This window comes from Ciona robusta, chromosome 10 (genome assembly GCF_009617815.1).
Source record: "Ciona robusta chromosome 10, ASM961781v2".
NCBI classification, from domain to species: domain Eukaryota; kingdom Metazoa; phylum Chordata; class Ascidiacea; order Phlebobranchia; family Cionidae; genus Ciona; species Ciona robusta.
The window spans coordinates 7086011-7103628 of record NC_143244.1 but is presented as its reverse complement, the minus strand read 5'-3'; the positions used below and the strand labels follow the sequence as shown (position 1 = coordinate 7103628).

The 17618-nt window shown below is 38.4% G+C and overlaps 2 protein-coding genes across 2 annotated transcripts in view; one reads left to right on the top strand and one right to left on the bottom strand.

The window, feature by feature from the left end:
* Nucleotides 1–17618, bottom strand: part of LOC149730312 (uncharacterized) — a 22598-nt gene extending 4980 nt beyond the window's left edge. The window contains exons 1-7 of the mRNA XM_089887411.1: nucleotides 13967–17618; nucleotides 13117–13200; nucleotides 12581–12676; nucleotides 10389–10529; nucleotides 9923–10095; nucleotides 9499–9603; nucleotides 315–456 (exon numbers count right to left, since the gene is read on the bottom strand). Of these exons, the coding sequence (XP_089743537.1) occupies nucleotides 315–456; nucleotides 9499–9603; nucleotides 9923–10095; nucleotides 10389–10529; nucleotides 12581–12676; nucleotides 13117–13200; nucleotides 13967–16030 (2805 nt within the window). The 5' untranslated portion in view covers nucleotides 16031–17618. The remainder of the gene's footprint in view (nucleotides 1–314; nucleotides 457–9498; nucleotides 9604–9922; nucleotides 10096–10388; nucleotides 10530–12580; nucleotides 12677–13116; nucleotides 13201–13966) is intronic.
* LOC149730313 (uncharacterized) lies at nucleotides 1075–2427 on the top strand. Its single transcript, XM_089887413.1, has one exon. It carries the CDS (start codon nucleotides 1084–1086, stop codon nucleotides 2425–2427), a length of 1344 nt encoding a protein of 447 aa, XP_089743539.1. The 5' UTR covers nucleotides 1075–1083.

Genomic DNA, 17618 nt, shown 5'->3' with positions numbered 1-17618 from the left:
GTAAACAAAGAACACTAAAAGAATTATAAAACCGTATCCTCATAACTCCCATAGACCGCTGTTAATTGTTTAAAACACGATCAGGATATTTGGATATTATGTGCTAAAGTTGTCCCATCCTTCCCCACACCACTATATTTTTAAAAGTGAGCTGTTTTTCCCATCCTAATACTTTGTTAACTCCGACGTTTTTTCAACTTGTTTTTTATTTAATGCTGCGCGAACCCGGGCCCTTTAAGGTCGAATCAACAAAACAAATTCGTCCCAACTTAACCTTATACGCCACACATTGATTGATTGCGGCAAAATCTCACCATGATGCCGGTAAGAAGACAGACGGTCCTGCCACAGAATGTGTTTGGAACCAAGTCACCGTAGCCAATTGATAGGAAAGTGATTGAAATAAGCCACATCGAGCTTAAGAAGTTGCTGTTTACGTTCTCAGTGTCGTGATATCTGAAAAGGGTTAAATTAACTGTGATATGTTCCGTGAACAGTAAATGTGTTTTTGGAGATAAGATGGTCCATGTTTTTAAAATAAAGTAAGATGGTTTTTACATGCTCTTTTTTCGTCCCATTTGATGATTGCAAAGATTGTTTACAGACTTATATAAACATATCCTCACAAAGAGCGTCACACAATTAATATCCAATTTTTTCTGATAGTATTTTGAACAATTACCAATATAGGATACGGTTATATAATTCTGTAAAAATTCTTCGCTTTTTACAACATGGGATAATAAAAGACAAGGAAAATGATGCATCTCTCCCAACTTACTATGTATAGATTTTGTGCATACACAAATCCAATATCACTTACAATGAGTAATTTGAAGTCTTGCGCTACTGGTTTTCCAATAAGGAAAGACCTGATTGCTTTTACACGTACTAAAGATTGTTTGGCATGATCTTATGTCAGTTATCCGCGATTAGACAGATTAAAATGGGACACGTTAGCCGTTTAGGTGGATTTATTAAGAGGCCATACGGGTGCACTATAAATACGAGAGAGGGCGCTATCAACCGATTAATATTAAATCATTTATCTTGTATAGTATTGATTTGACATTCACGTTTAGTATGGCTAGCGGACGGTTGTCCGCAAGGGCAGCACCTGAAAGGGCCAGCTTCGCTCAGATGGTGGCAGCTAATACACCAGGAATAGTGTTTAAAAGACCAACATGCCTTATGTTTAGAACGAACAAGCTAATGTCAAGAAGCGAGATAATATTTCTGTTAAAAGAAGCAGGTTTTACAAAAAACAGAATAGCTGGCATTGCAGCAATGAAAGGTAACAAAGTGGATGTCACCTGTGTTACCAGGCAGAATGTTCTGGATCTGTTCGAAAAGTTAACGACAGTAAACGAAATTTACGGCCTTCGACTGTACGAATCCGACATTGTAAATGTAGTAATAGGATGGGTTCCAATACCCTTTCCTGAGAAAACGCTGCTGGAACACATTGAAAAGGAATATGGCAAACCAATTAAAAGCACTCACAAAATAGATAAAGATGGGTTCAAGACCGGAGTCAGATACATAACAATGAAAAGAGAAGATGTGGAAAAAAACCCGATTCCCAGTTATATCGTAGTTAACAATCTTGAGTTTTATGTCTCATACTTTGGCCAAAAGATTACATGCAAATATTGCTCAAAACCAGGTCACAAACAAGCAGACTGCAAACAGAGAAAAAGCGACTTCCCTCGTCTCGAAACTGCCACGCTCGAGCAAGAGTCCGGCCTGAAGCTGAATACTCCGACAGCCAGTGCGAGGCTACCTGACGTCAGAGATAAGAACGCCAGCACGCTGCCGCAGGTAGCGCGTGACTCGCAGGAGGCGTCAACTGCTATGGAGAGCGAAACAACCGCTGCTCGAATCAAGAGAGCTTATCCCAGCCCTGATGACCAAAGAAACACTAGAGTCAAGTCGGCTAGCGTCAGTGAAAAAAAACTACCGGTAAACTGCCCAAAGTGCAATATGGAAGGACTCACCACAGAACAAACCGAAAGCTACTTCTGCTGGAGCTGCAGCAACGAATTTTTGATATCCAAAGTGTGCTGTGGAAGCGACCTATTCCTCACAAGCTTCGATAGTGAATCAACTGCATGCCCAGTATGCAAGGAAACTATGCTATTGATGCCGTGCTGTAAAACGATACAACCAGAATACAGATTGGAAGATGGAACATACGAATGTGCGAACTGCCAAAGGTACTCCACACATTGTAAATGCAACCAATTTAACGTTCTTCTTGGTAAACCCTTAAGTAAAGCTTGCACTAACGCTAAATGCAAATGTCGCCTAATCCACTGCGATTGCGGAAAAAGGTATATCAAAGAAATAGAACCGCAAGCACCATTTAAATGTAGCTGTGGCTTTGAATATGAATACGATGTTGATATTGGTGTTAGAAAACTTTAATAACAACTTTCCAATGACTGTAAATTTTGCAACCTTTAATGTAGCTGGTCTAAGAAATGATAAAAAACGTAAAACTATTTTTCGCTATTTACAAAACAAACGATACTGTATAACTTTTTTACAAGAAACGCATTGCTCGAGAGAGAAACAAAAACTTTGGGAAATGGAATGGCAAGGGGAAATTCTGTGGGCCAACGGTACCAATAACAGTAGGGGGGTAGCAATACTCTTTAACAAAAGACTGTCATATGAAGTGCTTACCCACGCTGCGGATCCTATCGGACGGTGGTTAATGGCAACGATAAAGATTAACGGCACGATATTAACCATCACAAACATATACGGCCCCAATAGGGATGAACCTCAGTTTTTCGAGGACCTATTTCAAAAGCTGCTTATTACCCAATATACCGGAGCTACTATAATAGGAGGAGATTTCAATGTAACGATAAATCCTGCGCTAGACAGAAACATCCCAACCCTTCGAAACAAAAACTCCCACCGCGTTTTAACAACCAATATGACTGCTCATAACCTTTCAGACCCACTCAGATTTAATAATCCTGGTCTAAAGGTTTTCACGCGCATCCAAAACAACCCATACGCCGCTAGTAGAATTGATTACTTTTTAGTCTCCAAACTCGTCCTATCAAAACTGCGTGCTGCGTCCATAGTTCCCGGCGTAAAGTCAGATCATTGCGTCGCTACATTTGAGGTTATGCTTGATCCTAACCCACGAGGTAGGGGTACTTGGAAACTGAACTCGACTGTGTTATCTGATGTTCGCTACATAAAAATGATTAAGGCAGAAATTAAAGAATTTTGTACATTTAACCCCCCGCAACAGTTTAAGCCGACGCTGAGGTGGGATGCGTTAAAATGCCATCTGAGAGGAGTAACAATCAAATTTTGCGCGGAAAAGACACGAGCTCTTAAAGCTGAACAAAAAGAGATTGAAAATAAAATTAAAAAAACGGAATCCGAAATAACGAGTATAATCAACCCGTCGACGGAACTTTTACAACAAAGGGAAGCTCAAAAGAACATGCTTAATACCTTAGTAGAAAAGCGGACCATGGGCGCAATCGTGAGGAGTAGGGCGCTTTGGACCGAGAAGGGAGAAAGAAGCACAAAATACTTCCTAAACCTGGAAAGAATACGCAGAGAGAAAAATACTATCTTTAGACTTAAAAGCGATAACCGGGAAATAACAAACCAATCGGCAATAATAGCGGAACTAGCAAACTTTTACCAGGAACTATATGAGCCAAATCGCACAAATTGGAATACTAAACAAATCGCTGCTCATCTCGCAAGCCTTTCCCCGCCTCGCTTGACCCCAGAGCAAAGTATGGTGCTTGAAACCGAAGTTACAGAAAAAGAGTGCTTATTCGCAATTAATTCAATGCGGAACAATAAATCACCAGGCAACGACGGCCTTCCTATCGAATTTTACAAAGCGTTCTGGCCGACATTGAAACCCGTATTCATGCAAGCCGTTCAATTCTCGGAAAAAACAGGTATTTTATCCACAACCCAAACACAAGGTGTCATTACACTTGTACAGAAAAAAGACAAGGACCCACACTATGCGACAAACTACAGACCGATAACCCTTCTAAATTCAGATTATAAAATTATCTCAAAAGTAATAAACAACCGCATGAAATGCTTCTTAGACGATCTGATCCACAAGGACCAGAACGGTTTCATAAATGGGCGATATATCGGAGATAATATTCGGCTCATGTTTAATATGATTGAGTACTGCGACCTAAAACAGATACCGGGAGCTATTATTTCAGTAGACATGTATAAGGCCTTTGATACAATAAGCTGGGAATATATAATCGAAACGTTAAAAGCATTTGGATTCGGTAGTAGAATTATAAAGTGGATTCGGACAGTGTACGATGCGCCAAAATGTGCTGTCACAAACAACGGGTATGTGTCGAAGTATTTTGATATACGCAGGGGTGTCCGGCAAGGCGACCCTCTGTCTCCTACTCTGTTCGTTATGGCTATAGAAATGCTGGCGATCGAGCTACGAGCATCACCCTTTCAAGGTATAAATATTAATAGTCATGAAACAAAGCTCTCTCTACTGGCCGACGATACGGTAATATACACGAGGGGCAATCTACAGGATTTTAATCTAATTTTCCAAATACTGCGACGTTTTGGTCATGCCTCTGGCTCTGTGACTAATCTGAATAAATCAAACGCATTCTACGTAGGAACGAAACGGAATTGTACAATGCGCCCAATGGGCAATGAAGGTCTCGCATGGCCTAATGATCAAATAACATATCTCGGGGTTGTCATTCCACTGGAAATGCAAAGTAAAAGAATCTTCACGCTTAACTCCGCCACTATCATAAAAAAAGTCGACATTCGTTTAAACATTTGGTCTAGTCGTGCACTGACGCTTCTCGGGAAAATAACGGTCATAAAATCCCTCATCATTCCCATCCTCACCTACAAACTTACAGTCTTACCCGAAATACCACCGCAGACGTTTATTAACAAATTAAAACAGAAACTATTTCGTTTCGTCTGGAAATCTAAGTGGGAAAAGATAAATCGTACAAAAATGTGCACAGACATAGAAAGAGGCGGGGCTGGTATGATCGACATCGAAACATATCTTTTAACACTGAACCTACGATGGATAAGAAACGTACTAGACCCAAATTACCACGCTCCCTGGAAATTAATAGAAAAAGAGTTTGTCGACCAAAACATCATGACCGTCGCTATGTTATCACCAATGAGAGATGGCTGTGCCGACTTTCGGCGCATATTCCCACTGCGCGCCTCACACAAATCAGTAATTCTACTGCGGCGATTGTTTAAGAAAGGGATAATTTCGGACTACCGTACGGACCCACGGCTATTGTGGTTAAACCCAAAAATTAAAACGAAACAACAAAGCTTTTTAATCGAACAGTTTTTAACTCATGGCATCTCCTCCTATCATGACCTTATTAACGAAAAAGGCGAATACATGGGATACAACGAAATAATAAAAAAATGGAAGGTCCCATATAAGGAGACAGATTTTTGGAGCTACAACCGGCTTATAAAAGCTATCCCGGACGAATGGGACAGGGAGGAATCGCCTCCAGCAAATCAAACAGAATATAGAGAATACCCCGAAAAACTGCTAAAAACGGTGATGGACTGCCATAACACCAAACATCTATATAAGACATTAGTGAATATATCCTGCGAGCAGACAAATAAACAGGGCCAAACGTGGGCCACGTTACTAGGTATCGACCCTGATTGGAAAAAAATATACAAAACCAATTACTTCTGTACCTTAAAAACAAAATTCCGCTCATTCCAAATAAAAGTAAACAACCTGGCGATAATAACAAATGATAAACTATTCAAATTCGGAATTGTTGACTCAGGCCAATGCGTTTTTTGTGAGAGTGCACTGGAAACAGTGCATCATATTTTCTGCACATGCCCTAAAATAATTTTATTCTGGAAAGAAGTTTCCGACTGGATATGTGCCACTTTACGCACCCCTTTTGTATTTCAAGATGAGCATTTTCTTTTTGGTGTGAGTGATAACCCGATAGTTTCTTGCTTATTACTATGTGCTCGCTTTTGTGTATACCGCTCTAAAGTAGCAAAGAATGAACCGAAATTGCACATGTTCTTAAGTGATGTAAACAGAATGAAAAACGAAGAATGGATAATAGCAAAAAGCAAAAATAAGAAAGATGTGCATAACTTAAAATGGAGTAACTTTTAAAAGTCAATTATATACATCGTATTTTCTATTTGCTGCTGTGTATTTTCAACCAACTGTGCTGTTGCGCCTTTTTATTATAATAATAATAAAAAAAAAAAAAAAAAAAAAAAAAAAAAAAAAAAAATTGTATAGTATTGATTTGTGATATTATACAGGTTTCACTCTGCCTAAACAAAATGCTTGCTAATATAGTAGCGGTAAATATAGACACCGTTTTATTCTATGTTCTTGTTCCTATTTGGTAGCAAACAAAGTACGTTCATAGAATTATAAAACCGTATCCTCACGACTGCCACAGACCGTTGTTAATTGTTTAAAACACGATCAGGATATTCGGATATTATTTGCTAAAATATGTCCCGTCTCCCCCCACTCTATACAGAAACTCATAAATGAAAAATTATTCTTTCTTTGGTAAAACAAAACATACTCCATTTTGATTGGCGATGCATTTCGTGTGTTTAAAAAAGATATTGTTTGAAAAAAGTTACATTTTGTTTCTTTTTCTGTTTTATTCTGAGTGGTCTATAATTGGACAAACAGTTTGGCCAATATTTAGCCGTGGCAATTTTATACAGTTTAATTGGGAATAGTTAAAAAAGAGTTTTTCCAATATTTGCACAAAATGGTAGGATTAAAATATGACAATTTGGAAATTTTAGTGTAAGTACGCTATTGCTGCAAGACGGCCTGTGCAGGTTGGGGTAAGATGGTTTATGTTTTCATTTAGTTTTACATCCCAGTTGGTTAGTAAAGAAATAACCAGTAAAAAAAATAGAAAACATATTTTTAAGGCTAGATTTACCCACAAAACATTCAAACCCTATAATAAAAATATCCTATAACATTGTAAATAAAGGTTACTTTTTGACACATTTAAGGACACAGTTTGCACATTTCGTGTTGGTAACGGTTTTTCTTTGCCGTAAATTATTTACTGCGGCAGTGAGTCTGTCTGACCCGTGTCGTTAATAACGCATTTCGTACGATTTGAATCTGCAGTAGGATTCGATCGAAGTGATTTGATTTTTTGAGATTAACTTTAAGACGCGCAGTAATTATTTTCTTTGAAATGACGCACTTCGGTTGCTTAGTAACGGGATTTGGACACGTTTCTTTGTCAGCGCGAAGTTGAACGCAATTTAAAAGACTTTTTAACGGTTGTAAAATTGCAGCAGCATTTAATTGGAGCAAGATCGATTTGGGTGAAAGTACAGCTTGGTGGCGCAAGAGTTTGACAGATAAAACGTATCGTAGCTTGCAATATATCTATAAAGGTGTTTATGCCTACTGCTTGATAACAACAGTATATAGTAGGTAGGGGCAAGATGGTACGTGTTTTTGTTCTCTCTTTTTATAACCGTAGCGTTAAATGACTCTAAAATAAAAGTGTTATAAGCTTGTTTGGAAAATATTGAATATTATGTGCTAACGGTATCCATCTTACACCGGAACAATACACACAATCGGTTCAATTTTCCTAGATATTTTAACGACTGCGTTTTGCTTCTGGTTATACTTCCTCGTCTACACTGTTTCAATAATTTAATTTTCGCTGTCGTTTTCAAAGGGTTAAAAAATGTGTAAATTACAATTCCAGTTGTGAACATTTTACGACGTCATAAATTTCCACAAGTTGTTTTCGCAACTGCAGTCCGACTTTAATGGTTTCAATCGTTTCCTGTACCATCGCAATTGTTAATTAATAAAGCTGTATTCGACTCCGCACACCGGACAAATGCACTTATTTGCCAGGGGATCGATGGTAACTACTTTAACTTTGCTGTAACTGGAAGACGCCATTAAATATTGATAATTTCCTTCGTCTCCTACGGGCGGGCAGGATAACTTTCAGTAGAAAAACTAATTGCTTATTTTTTTCTTATTTAAGGTGTATCATTCATCGGTACAATTTATTATGTCAATACGTGCTGAGATAAGCACTGGAACTTAACCAGTTCTTGCATAATAGGGGGGCTTGCATATATAGGACATTTTCTAATCGTGTTTTAAACAATAAACAACGCTTTATTTTAGAGTCGCGTGGATGCAGTATATATTTCTGTAAAATTGTTTACTACCAAATGCGACAAAAAAAAACAAAAAAATGAACCATCTTACCCCAACCTACTATATACCTTACCCCACGCAATAGAAATCTTATATTGAAGTCGCTATTACAGTTCACGCAATCGTTTTTCGTGTCAAGTCCCGAAAGTGGCGTGATAGCATTAATGCCTATCTCGCTAAAACGATCTGTCAGTCGTTCTTGCTATCTCGACCTGTGGGCCGTGATTTTAATATTACAATGCTCTAGTAAGTGGATTTTAATAGGGCATTTTCAAGTTGAACTGTCAGAGAAATCAAGTTAATCGATTCCAACAGTTCCCACTGGGCTAAGTGTGGAGCCTTTAAACCCTGGTGGCTTACACACAATCTTCAGCATTGATTCCGTAATTAGTAAAAGTCATAGGCATGAAACGTATTATGAAAATCTTGAATAAATAAATGAAATATTATGACAGACCATATTCCCCATTTAAATGGCGCGTTGTTTAATCCCAATGCCTCGATTTGGGTATTTGGGTATTGTGGAATAAGATGGATACAGTTAGCGTATATATCCGATATTTCCTATACAAGTTTTAAACAATTAACAACGCCATTTTAAAGTCTTGTGGATATACGGTTATATAGATATTTAAAGGTTTTTTGTTTACTACTAAACCGGGCGATAAAGGAGAAAAAACATAGACCGTCTTACCTAAGCCGACGGAATATGATATTTTACAGCGTTTCTACAAATATTTTTAAGTGACAGCACATTATTGTGTATAGTTTAACATTTGGAAGTATTCGTTTAATCCGGGTTCGTATATACACACACATATATATATGATAACGAACAAGGTAATCCTGACCGGTAGGAGAATGACTTATCTCTTAATTAAAAGCGAGTGATGTGTGTAAAAGTTGCAAGCGGGACAGGCATAGTTCTGTGGAGTAAGATCGGACACCTTTAGCCCATGATATCTGAAATCCTAAACGCGTTTTAAACAATTAACAACGGTCTATGGGAGTCGTGAGGATACGGTTTCATATTTTTTTTAAATGTTCTTTATTTACTAACAAATGGACGAGAAAATAGAATGAAAACGTGTCCCATGTTTCCTCACCCTACTATATATAACAGGCTGGGGTAAGATGGTACATGGTTTAATTAAATTTTAAAACTGTTGAATTTTATGTTGCCAATATTGTAATCATAGTTTATATTACGAATACTGTACATGTGTACTTACCGTTCGCAAGCTCTAATAGTCCACGCTGCAATAATCCATAATGAAATACTGAATACCAGCAGCACGGTGCCAGGACATATCGTCATTAACGTCTTCATAACGAATCTGTTTTGTATAAAACAAGGTTAAACATAACTGTGGGATAAGATGGATACCAATAGTACTTTCAATATTTCCTATTCGTGTTGTTCACAATTGACAACGTTATTTAAGATGGGGATATTGTTATGCTGTAAATAATGTTGTTTACTTCCCCTACCAATATGAGCCTTGTGAAAAATATTGATTTTACATAAAAAATGTAACATAAATGTGTATCAAAAATAGGATTTTAAAGGGTGATCCATCTTGCCCCAAATGGCCAAGTACCACCTTGTCTCATGCACCATTTTGCCCCTGGTCCATCTTACCCCCACCACATTACCTGGTGTTAAAGTTGATTTTGTTCAAAGCTCCGATGCTTCGAGATGACGCGTCGGTGAAAAGCCTGCTGTGTAGAAGCATCACACGAGCTATCAGATAAAGACGAAGAAACATAGGGATCGAGAGAAGGATGTCAACGTCCGCTGTTGTTGTCGTCGTAACTCCAGAAAATGCCTGACAATTTTAAAAGTTCAAATATATTTTGGGGGGCATTTTGTTTTAATTTAAGTAAAAAAATTGATTGTGTCAATCGTATCTTTAACAACGTTATTTTAGAGCGGCGAGGCAACGGTTATATATTTCTTTAAATGTGTTTTTTACTACTAAATGAAACGATAAACGACGATGAAAACATTGACTATTTTACCCTAAAGTCCAATAAGTTAACTTTTCAACAAACGGAGATTAATTATGGGCACGACAGGCTGTTCTAAATTGGAAGTTCAAGTGCTTAGTAAAGGGCTTACGTGTCTCGCGGACCACTCAAATGTGTATAGACCCGGTATCGGGTGAATACTGCATATGGTCAGTTCAAGCGTAATGAACATTACTCGTTCCCAATCCATTGCGATTCTCCAATCTTCCGCACCGTTGTCAATCATAAACAACTGTAATATAAAGAGCATTTAATTCACTGCCAAGACGAATGCATGGAACCGTTGACCTCTCGATGCCTTATCTTTACCCTGATAGCAAATACCATTGTGATGTCTCTGGCTTTCGCTTTTCAATCGATTAGTTAACGTTAGAGTAAGGTATATGCAATGGTACAGCCATCTGTCGTTCATAATGCATCTCTTAATTGCAACACATGCCTGTGCCGGCACCTATGCTTAATGAACCATGTAACCACTTTGTAATTCATTCTACATCAGCATAACAATTTAAAACTTAAGCTTTTCTACATCGCGTTTAACAATATTGCTGCAGTGTAGTACTTCATTAAACAAAAGCTTGTTTACATTTTTTAAATAATATCAACTAGCCGTATACTTATGAAATTACAGAGTAATCTTATGTATATTTGTCTCTTCCGCTAACAGTATTAGTTACGGGGTATCTAAAATCCGTTTAAATTGCTTCACTATTAAATGAGCCAATATATTAAACTGAGCGGTAATTTTATTAGTTTCAGCAACGCAGTCAGAAAATAGAAACGCTTGGCAACGCAAGGTCTCGGGGGACTTTTCTGCGCGTGAGCGTAACTAAATGGAAGTTTGGAAAAAGGCCATGAATGTTCTTGCTGTGAGGCATACCTTTACGTTGCTGTAGCACACGCGTAAACAACATACGTGATATTTAGCAGTGCCAAATTCAAGCGAATATATTGACATGTATTCAATACAAAACACCCACAAAGTTATATATATGGTAACTCGTAAACAGGCACGAGGTGTATGAAACAGAAAACCCGTGTTATACGACCGTTGTTGCCTCGCAACAAGGAAAATTAAAATAAGTTCATTATTTTATTCATTCGTTCAAAATATTTTACGGTCTAAAAAACAGACCAAACACACTAAATTTAAACATGCGCTATCGGTATTGGTTTGGTATTGATATAGCTTTGTTGGTTCTGTATGTCAGTGAATGTATTCAGATTTCCGTACAGGATAATCAATATATAGAGATTTTAAAACGGGCTGTTGTCCGATTGGTGTTTATTGGACCTAAATGAAATATAACTGGAGTTACCGACATCGTAAACACGTCCAAGTGATGACATGATTTAACACGTTTCAAAGAACATTCCGAGTTAGGTGTTGAAATGTTGAGCTATTAAAGTCTTTGGCCTACGTATTGTATTGTTGCTAATTGGTTGTTACCGGTACATTGCTCACGTTGAAGTACAACGTTGACGTTTTGTAGCTCCATAATTCTGTAACCGCGGACGTGCGCATAATTTAGCGTTGCTGTTGTTGGTTTTTGACGTGTTTTTGTGCCCGGATTAATCGATTCAAGAGCTGTCTTTTACATGCTGGATTAACTGCAACGTACAAAAATAGCTGCGCTGTCCAACCATGTGTGTAAGCCGTCCCTCTGCTACAAAGCCTAACGCAAGTCACGTTTATAACGCAGTAGGTCGCGGTATGTACGTCGTTAGGCAACTAAATGAATTCACGGTAACCTTATAAATAATGCATCGCCACATGTAATTTCAGAGCAATGTCGCGCAACACTGAACACTAAAATAAATGTGGTGACCGAATGAAACTGCGGCGGGCCGTGATCTATTAGTTGTTGACAGCAAAAAAAAGGTGAAAAACCTTTATCTTCCATATATTGTTCATTCACCAAGCTATATTTATACTCCATATGTATAGAACCATGGGGTAAAATGGGAATCCGTTATCACACAAATCCCATATTTCCCGAGCGTATTTGTACCAATTACCAACGTTATTTTACAGCCGCAGGACTACGGTGATATATTTTCTGTAAATACTGTTTGTTTACCACCAAATGGGACGAAAATGACAATAAAAAATGCTCCATCTTATCCCACCCTACTGTACATTTAAACGTTGGGTGTATATAAACTCTTTATGTAAAACAAGGCACAAATAATTGTAATTGGCAGAGCATAACTACAGATAAAATGGCGTAAGGCATTTATATAAAATGTCACTTACATATTAACTTTACAATATATATTCACCTGTATTTCTCTAGCGTGATATGCGACGACCAAACCCAATAATAATGCTGTTGACAATGATATTAGGCACTTCAAAGCTAAAGAGAAATAAGTGGCCTGGAAAAAAACAAAATCATAAGTGTTTTTATGCAATGATTTTTAATTTATTTCTTCGAATACAATCACGAAAAACAAAAACAGATTCATAAAAGCAGCAAATAAAAGAGAATTAGCAGCAAAGCGACAGTCGTTTAAACATGCTATGTGGACAAACTACTTGCCACAAATAAAAGCGTGGCTGCTAATCCCATAATACAGTTTAAATTAACTCATTATGGATTGTACAGCAGGGTGGGGAAAGATGGGACACCTTTTCAGTCTGTTTTCTTGTCGCATTTTGGAAGTAAACAAAAATATTCTAAGAATTATAAAATCGTATTCTTACGACTTCAATAGACCGTTGTTGATTGTTTAAAATACGAACTGGATATTTAGATATTATGTGCTAAAGGCGTCCAATTTTCCCCACCCTACTATATAAAACAATTGTAATATACCTTCCAAGCACATTCTGTTAAGAGTCCGCCGTTCCAAGCTTTCATTATTTGGTCGCTTGTACTGCATTGCAATACTTTGCCTCTCTGGGAATAAATAGATATTGAATAAAAAAAATTCGGTAAATTAATTTTTAACTGTGTCAATCTTTCTACACCGTGTAATATTAGACAATGCTAAACTAAGTTAGAGACAGTTAAGTATTGTGCTTTAATCAACATAGAATTAAGTACAGTTTAACATTCTTTAATTGTTATTAAACAATAGTTGTTTATTTATTAACAAAGCATATTTGCCAGCGACTTTACCAGTTTGTTTAACTTTAAATATATTACTTTTCTCGACTAGTCTCTTGTATTTCAGAGAAATTTTAACCTGGTTTTAACTGGTTTGCGAGTGATGCTATACAGAAACGTTTATCGCAATCAAATGATTTTAACTAGAGAGAGCAGAGGCGGTTTAGTTTTCTCCTGAATTTATCCCTTGGGAAAGCAACACGAATGCGGTACCGCTGCTGAATATAAGTCCAGCAATCAAAGGCGGACATGTGATATCTAAGATTCGTAAGGTATATCCATAATGCGCTTTGTATTAATATATCTGTATTTAGCTTAGTTATGTAGAAATAAATGTTGTTTAAAGTCTGCAATATTAGTAAATGCTACAGAAAGTCTTTCAATTACTGTTGGAACCAGGTATTAAGGCTAGGTTGTGAAATTACATCAAGTATATTAGGAACTATATATATGTACTGTACGCTGTTGGAAAACTCCCAGTAGGTGGACAGTAATTACAATGAGACAGATATAGAAAGACAGCTGTTATACATATAGAGGTAACTTATTCACTTACCAAATCAGCAATATTTCCCGATGAAAGTTCGGTTTCGATGACCATTACAATTATTCCGAACATTCCGAATATTAAAGCGTAATCACTCAACCGTTTGCGTCGCTCGAAAAGCGTTCGTCGGTATCCGAGTCTGTACCCTATGTTCATTGTTTTGTTGTTGTTTGCCCCAAGACTTTTCTTATCCATTTGCATGGACGAAGAATCGACCTGAGCTGTATCGCTTCCATCGACTTTATGGGAAGAATCACGGATGTTATTTCGTTGTTCTTTTTCCTCCGGGAAGACGTCTCTTACTTTTCCGGGGTGGTCGGAATCGTTTTTATGACCCCCAACTAAATCTGGCGGCGCAAGATAGGATTCGGTGTGTGTTGCTTGTGGGGAAACTTGCGTCAAAGGAATACACTCTCCATCTTCGTCGTAAAAATTATGCTCAAGCCGATTTAAACTGCGGGTCGAAGCCCCTAGCTTTGGAAAAGCAGACACTACACCGTTGTGCTTAGCGCTCTTCATGGCGATTTCGGCAAAGGGATTTGGTTTACTGGAGCCATAGTCCCATGTGTGTTTTTCAGGCGACCTTGGCGTAGATAATGCAGTTAAACTGCTGGACAAATGTTCCTTTTTGAGCTGCTGGTCTTGCTTCTTGGTAGGTATATGTAATTCTTCACGGCTGTTTCCGAAAGGCGCAGAGCGCGGCGGGGTACTGTTTTCAGAATTATAATGCTGCCGAGGTAGCAGTTGTAGGTCGCCTGGAACACTTTGCCTATTTTTTACCGTTTGCGGGTGGGACTGGGTTTTTAATCGAGTCGGTCGGTACGTCAAAGCATTGTTATCACTGGCAGTGTTTGTGTCATAACTGTGTGGTTCGTCCTCCGGCGAAAACGAGTAGACCAGAGGTGTAGAAACGCTGGTTGTAACAGTCGGGTCAGCAGCAATTCGTCTTCCACAGCCGACAGTTTCGTCGTAATGCCCAAAGTGATTAGGTAAAACGGTTTGTGTAGACAAGGGCCTCTCTGCTGAAAGTAATGCCTCCGTGTCTTTCCTAGGATCAGATTGGGACCGTACAGTTGGTATATCTTGGCAAGATATAGTAGTAGGTTCGGTATTAAGTTCACGGCTAACTCGGTCATTATTAAGATCAGACATTGAAGACTTTCTTTCTGTGCAGCTCGCTGGGTTTGCGGTATCTAATTGCACGCAACCTGGCAGATTAAATGATGAAACGGGCAGCTGAGAAAAGTAGCGCTCTTTGGTGCATCTAAAGCGAGCATACGACTGTTCCGGTTCTGAACTAGAGTATTTCCTGTTGGACTGAGATGTATTACACTTTTGTCCGCAATTCGTACAGGCTGCAGTTGGATGCTGAGTTGCTTGCTTTCGTTTTAAGCTGGCAAATGACTTGTTGTAGTAGGGACTAGTAGAGGGTAACACGGTCTGTACTATACCTTCGTATGTGCTTGGGTATTCCTGAGGCTGCAGAGCATTTTCGTAGAACGAAGTTATTGTAGCGATTTCTTGGTTATGCGAACAAAAGACACCTGAATCCTTTTCACTAACAGAAAGACTCTCTTTACTATCACCCGTCTGCTGAGAGAACCTTAAATCCCGGTTTAGGCTTATTCTCTTAGCGTAATAGCCACTATTTCGTCGATTTACTCTTTTTTTCCAGATATCAAACTTTGCCTTTTCTTCGGTAGTCGAGTTGCTGAAATCAGAGCAGTTCTCGGTATGGCTGTCTAGTCTTTCATTGCTATTCCCGCCCGAGGTTACGTCGACGTCTTTAACAGCTGTGTCTGACGACGTAGGCTCACTCTGTACGGTTGCGGCGCTCTTGCCTTTCCACCAACGCCTGTTCTTCGCCGCAGTTGCCCGAGCACTGTTATTGATCGTACGGTTACGTCTTTGCGTCTGCTCCCAGTCTGTGCGTGACGGAGCGGCCTTTCTCTCTTTATGAATAATGACGTTGGTCTCGACGTGAATTGTTGTTTGCCTATCCTCTCTTTGTGCGTTTCGTACGTCACCTCTTTTGCTCTCTTGCTCTACAGACCTCGCTCTCACATACGGCATCTTTGCTCTTGGCAAATTAGGCTTTTTAATTCCTCTCCATCGCGAATCAACCGGAAAAGAGCGACATCACGTAAATCAATTACAGCCTACAATTCTGCAACAACATTTACCTTGTATTGTAGAGAAAACCCAAAACACTGTCAGCGCGAAAGGCTGACCTTTAACGAAAATCTTATCGAATCGATACTCTCCTCCTTTCATTGATCAAATTCTCGCATTGCGCACTGGACTGGTTCTGTTTGCGATAAATTCAATTATTTATCCATTATTGGAAATCATGTTTTAATGCGAGTCGAAAATAAAACCAAGTTCAGAACCTCGTACTAATAATAATTTTACGCCACGAAAGAAATTCCAAGTTCGGTATGGCGTCAGAAAATAACTTTTTTAATTAGTTTATAACATTTAATTGGTCGGACAAAACGGTCGGAAATTTAAATGTCCCCAAATGACTTATAGAGTACCCGCTAACCGATTAAGCAAGTTACCGCTTTAAGTTTCTCAATTAATCATCGATGACGTAATCGCTCATTCGAAAATCACCAGCATTACTCCGCAGCGCTCCTAGCGGTTTGCAAAATAAATTTAATTCAAGTTTTCCGCGAAAGTTTTACATGAGATATTTAACTACAAGGGTAAACATATTGAATGTTTTCTACCAAAATAAAACTACAAAACTTTTGTATAATAGTCTCGTTGATTGCCCTGTCAATCATCTATATGCTTGAGTGCACCACCTTTACCGCTAGCCATTTACTCCACTTTATACCTAACGCTTTCCTCGCACCATTTATGCAATGAGCAGTAAACTCCGCAGAAGTTTAACAGGCGTACACCTGTAGATTCTATCGCATACAGTCGGCCCACGACTTCCAGCACAGTTTTTGGCTCTTGTATAAATATCTGCCATTGAGGTGTAGCGGTCGACAGCTATGAGCATGTTTCAGGCTTAGTACCACTACAATTATAGGTTTGGGGCGTTATGGGCTTACGTGTTTCTATTGTACACGTTTACGAAAGGAGCAAAGCCAGAAATCGTTTTAATAAATTATTCATTCCACTGGTTTAAAGAAGGCTAAAGGTGTGCGCCACAACCGATGTGTTGTTTGTTTGTTTCTAGCATCGGTTTCATTGTGTTACCTGCACTTTATCAGATGTTGCTACGACCCTAAATCTAAAAATGTTTATAATTTAATTATAGAAGCGATACAAATAGAATGCATATAACATAATGTGTATAACTATTTATCGTATAAAATTAACTTTTACTAAATACCTAATAAAAAAACTTAAAACAGCAAGTTTCTTTTGTTTTCCTGAAGCTCCTTTTCTGTGCTGTTATCCTTATATTACTACTATGCTTTCTGAATAACGCGTCTCCTTCCGGTTATAACTGATTTGACTTGGCTGCAACAAGCGTGTCTTGGCACTGCGGCGGTCTAGCTGTGTTTGTCTGAAAGACGGTATATCTTTAGCACGTATATATCCAAATCTCCTGATCGTGTTTCTAACAATTAACAACGATCTATGGGAGTTGTAAAATACGGTTTTATAGTTCTTTTAATGTGCTTTGCTCACTAGCAAATGG

Excerpts from the sequence above, each read along its gene's own strand:
- LOC149730313 (XM_089887413.1), top strand. The coding sequence starts at position 1,084 with ATGGCTAGCGGACGGTTGTCCGCAAGGGCAGCACCTGAAAGGGCCAGC.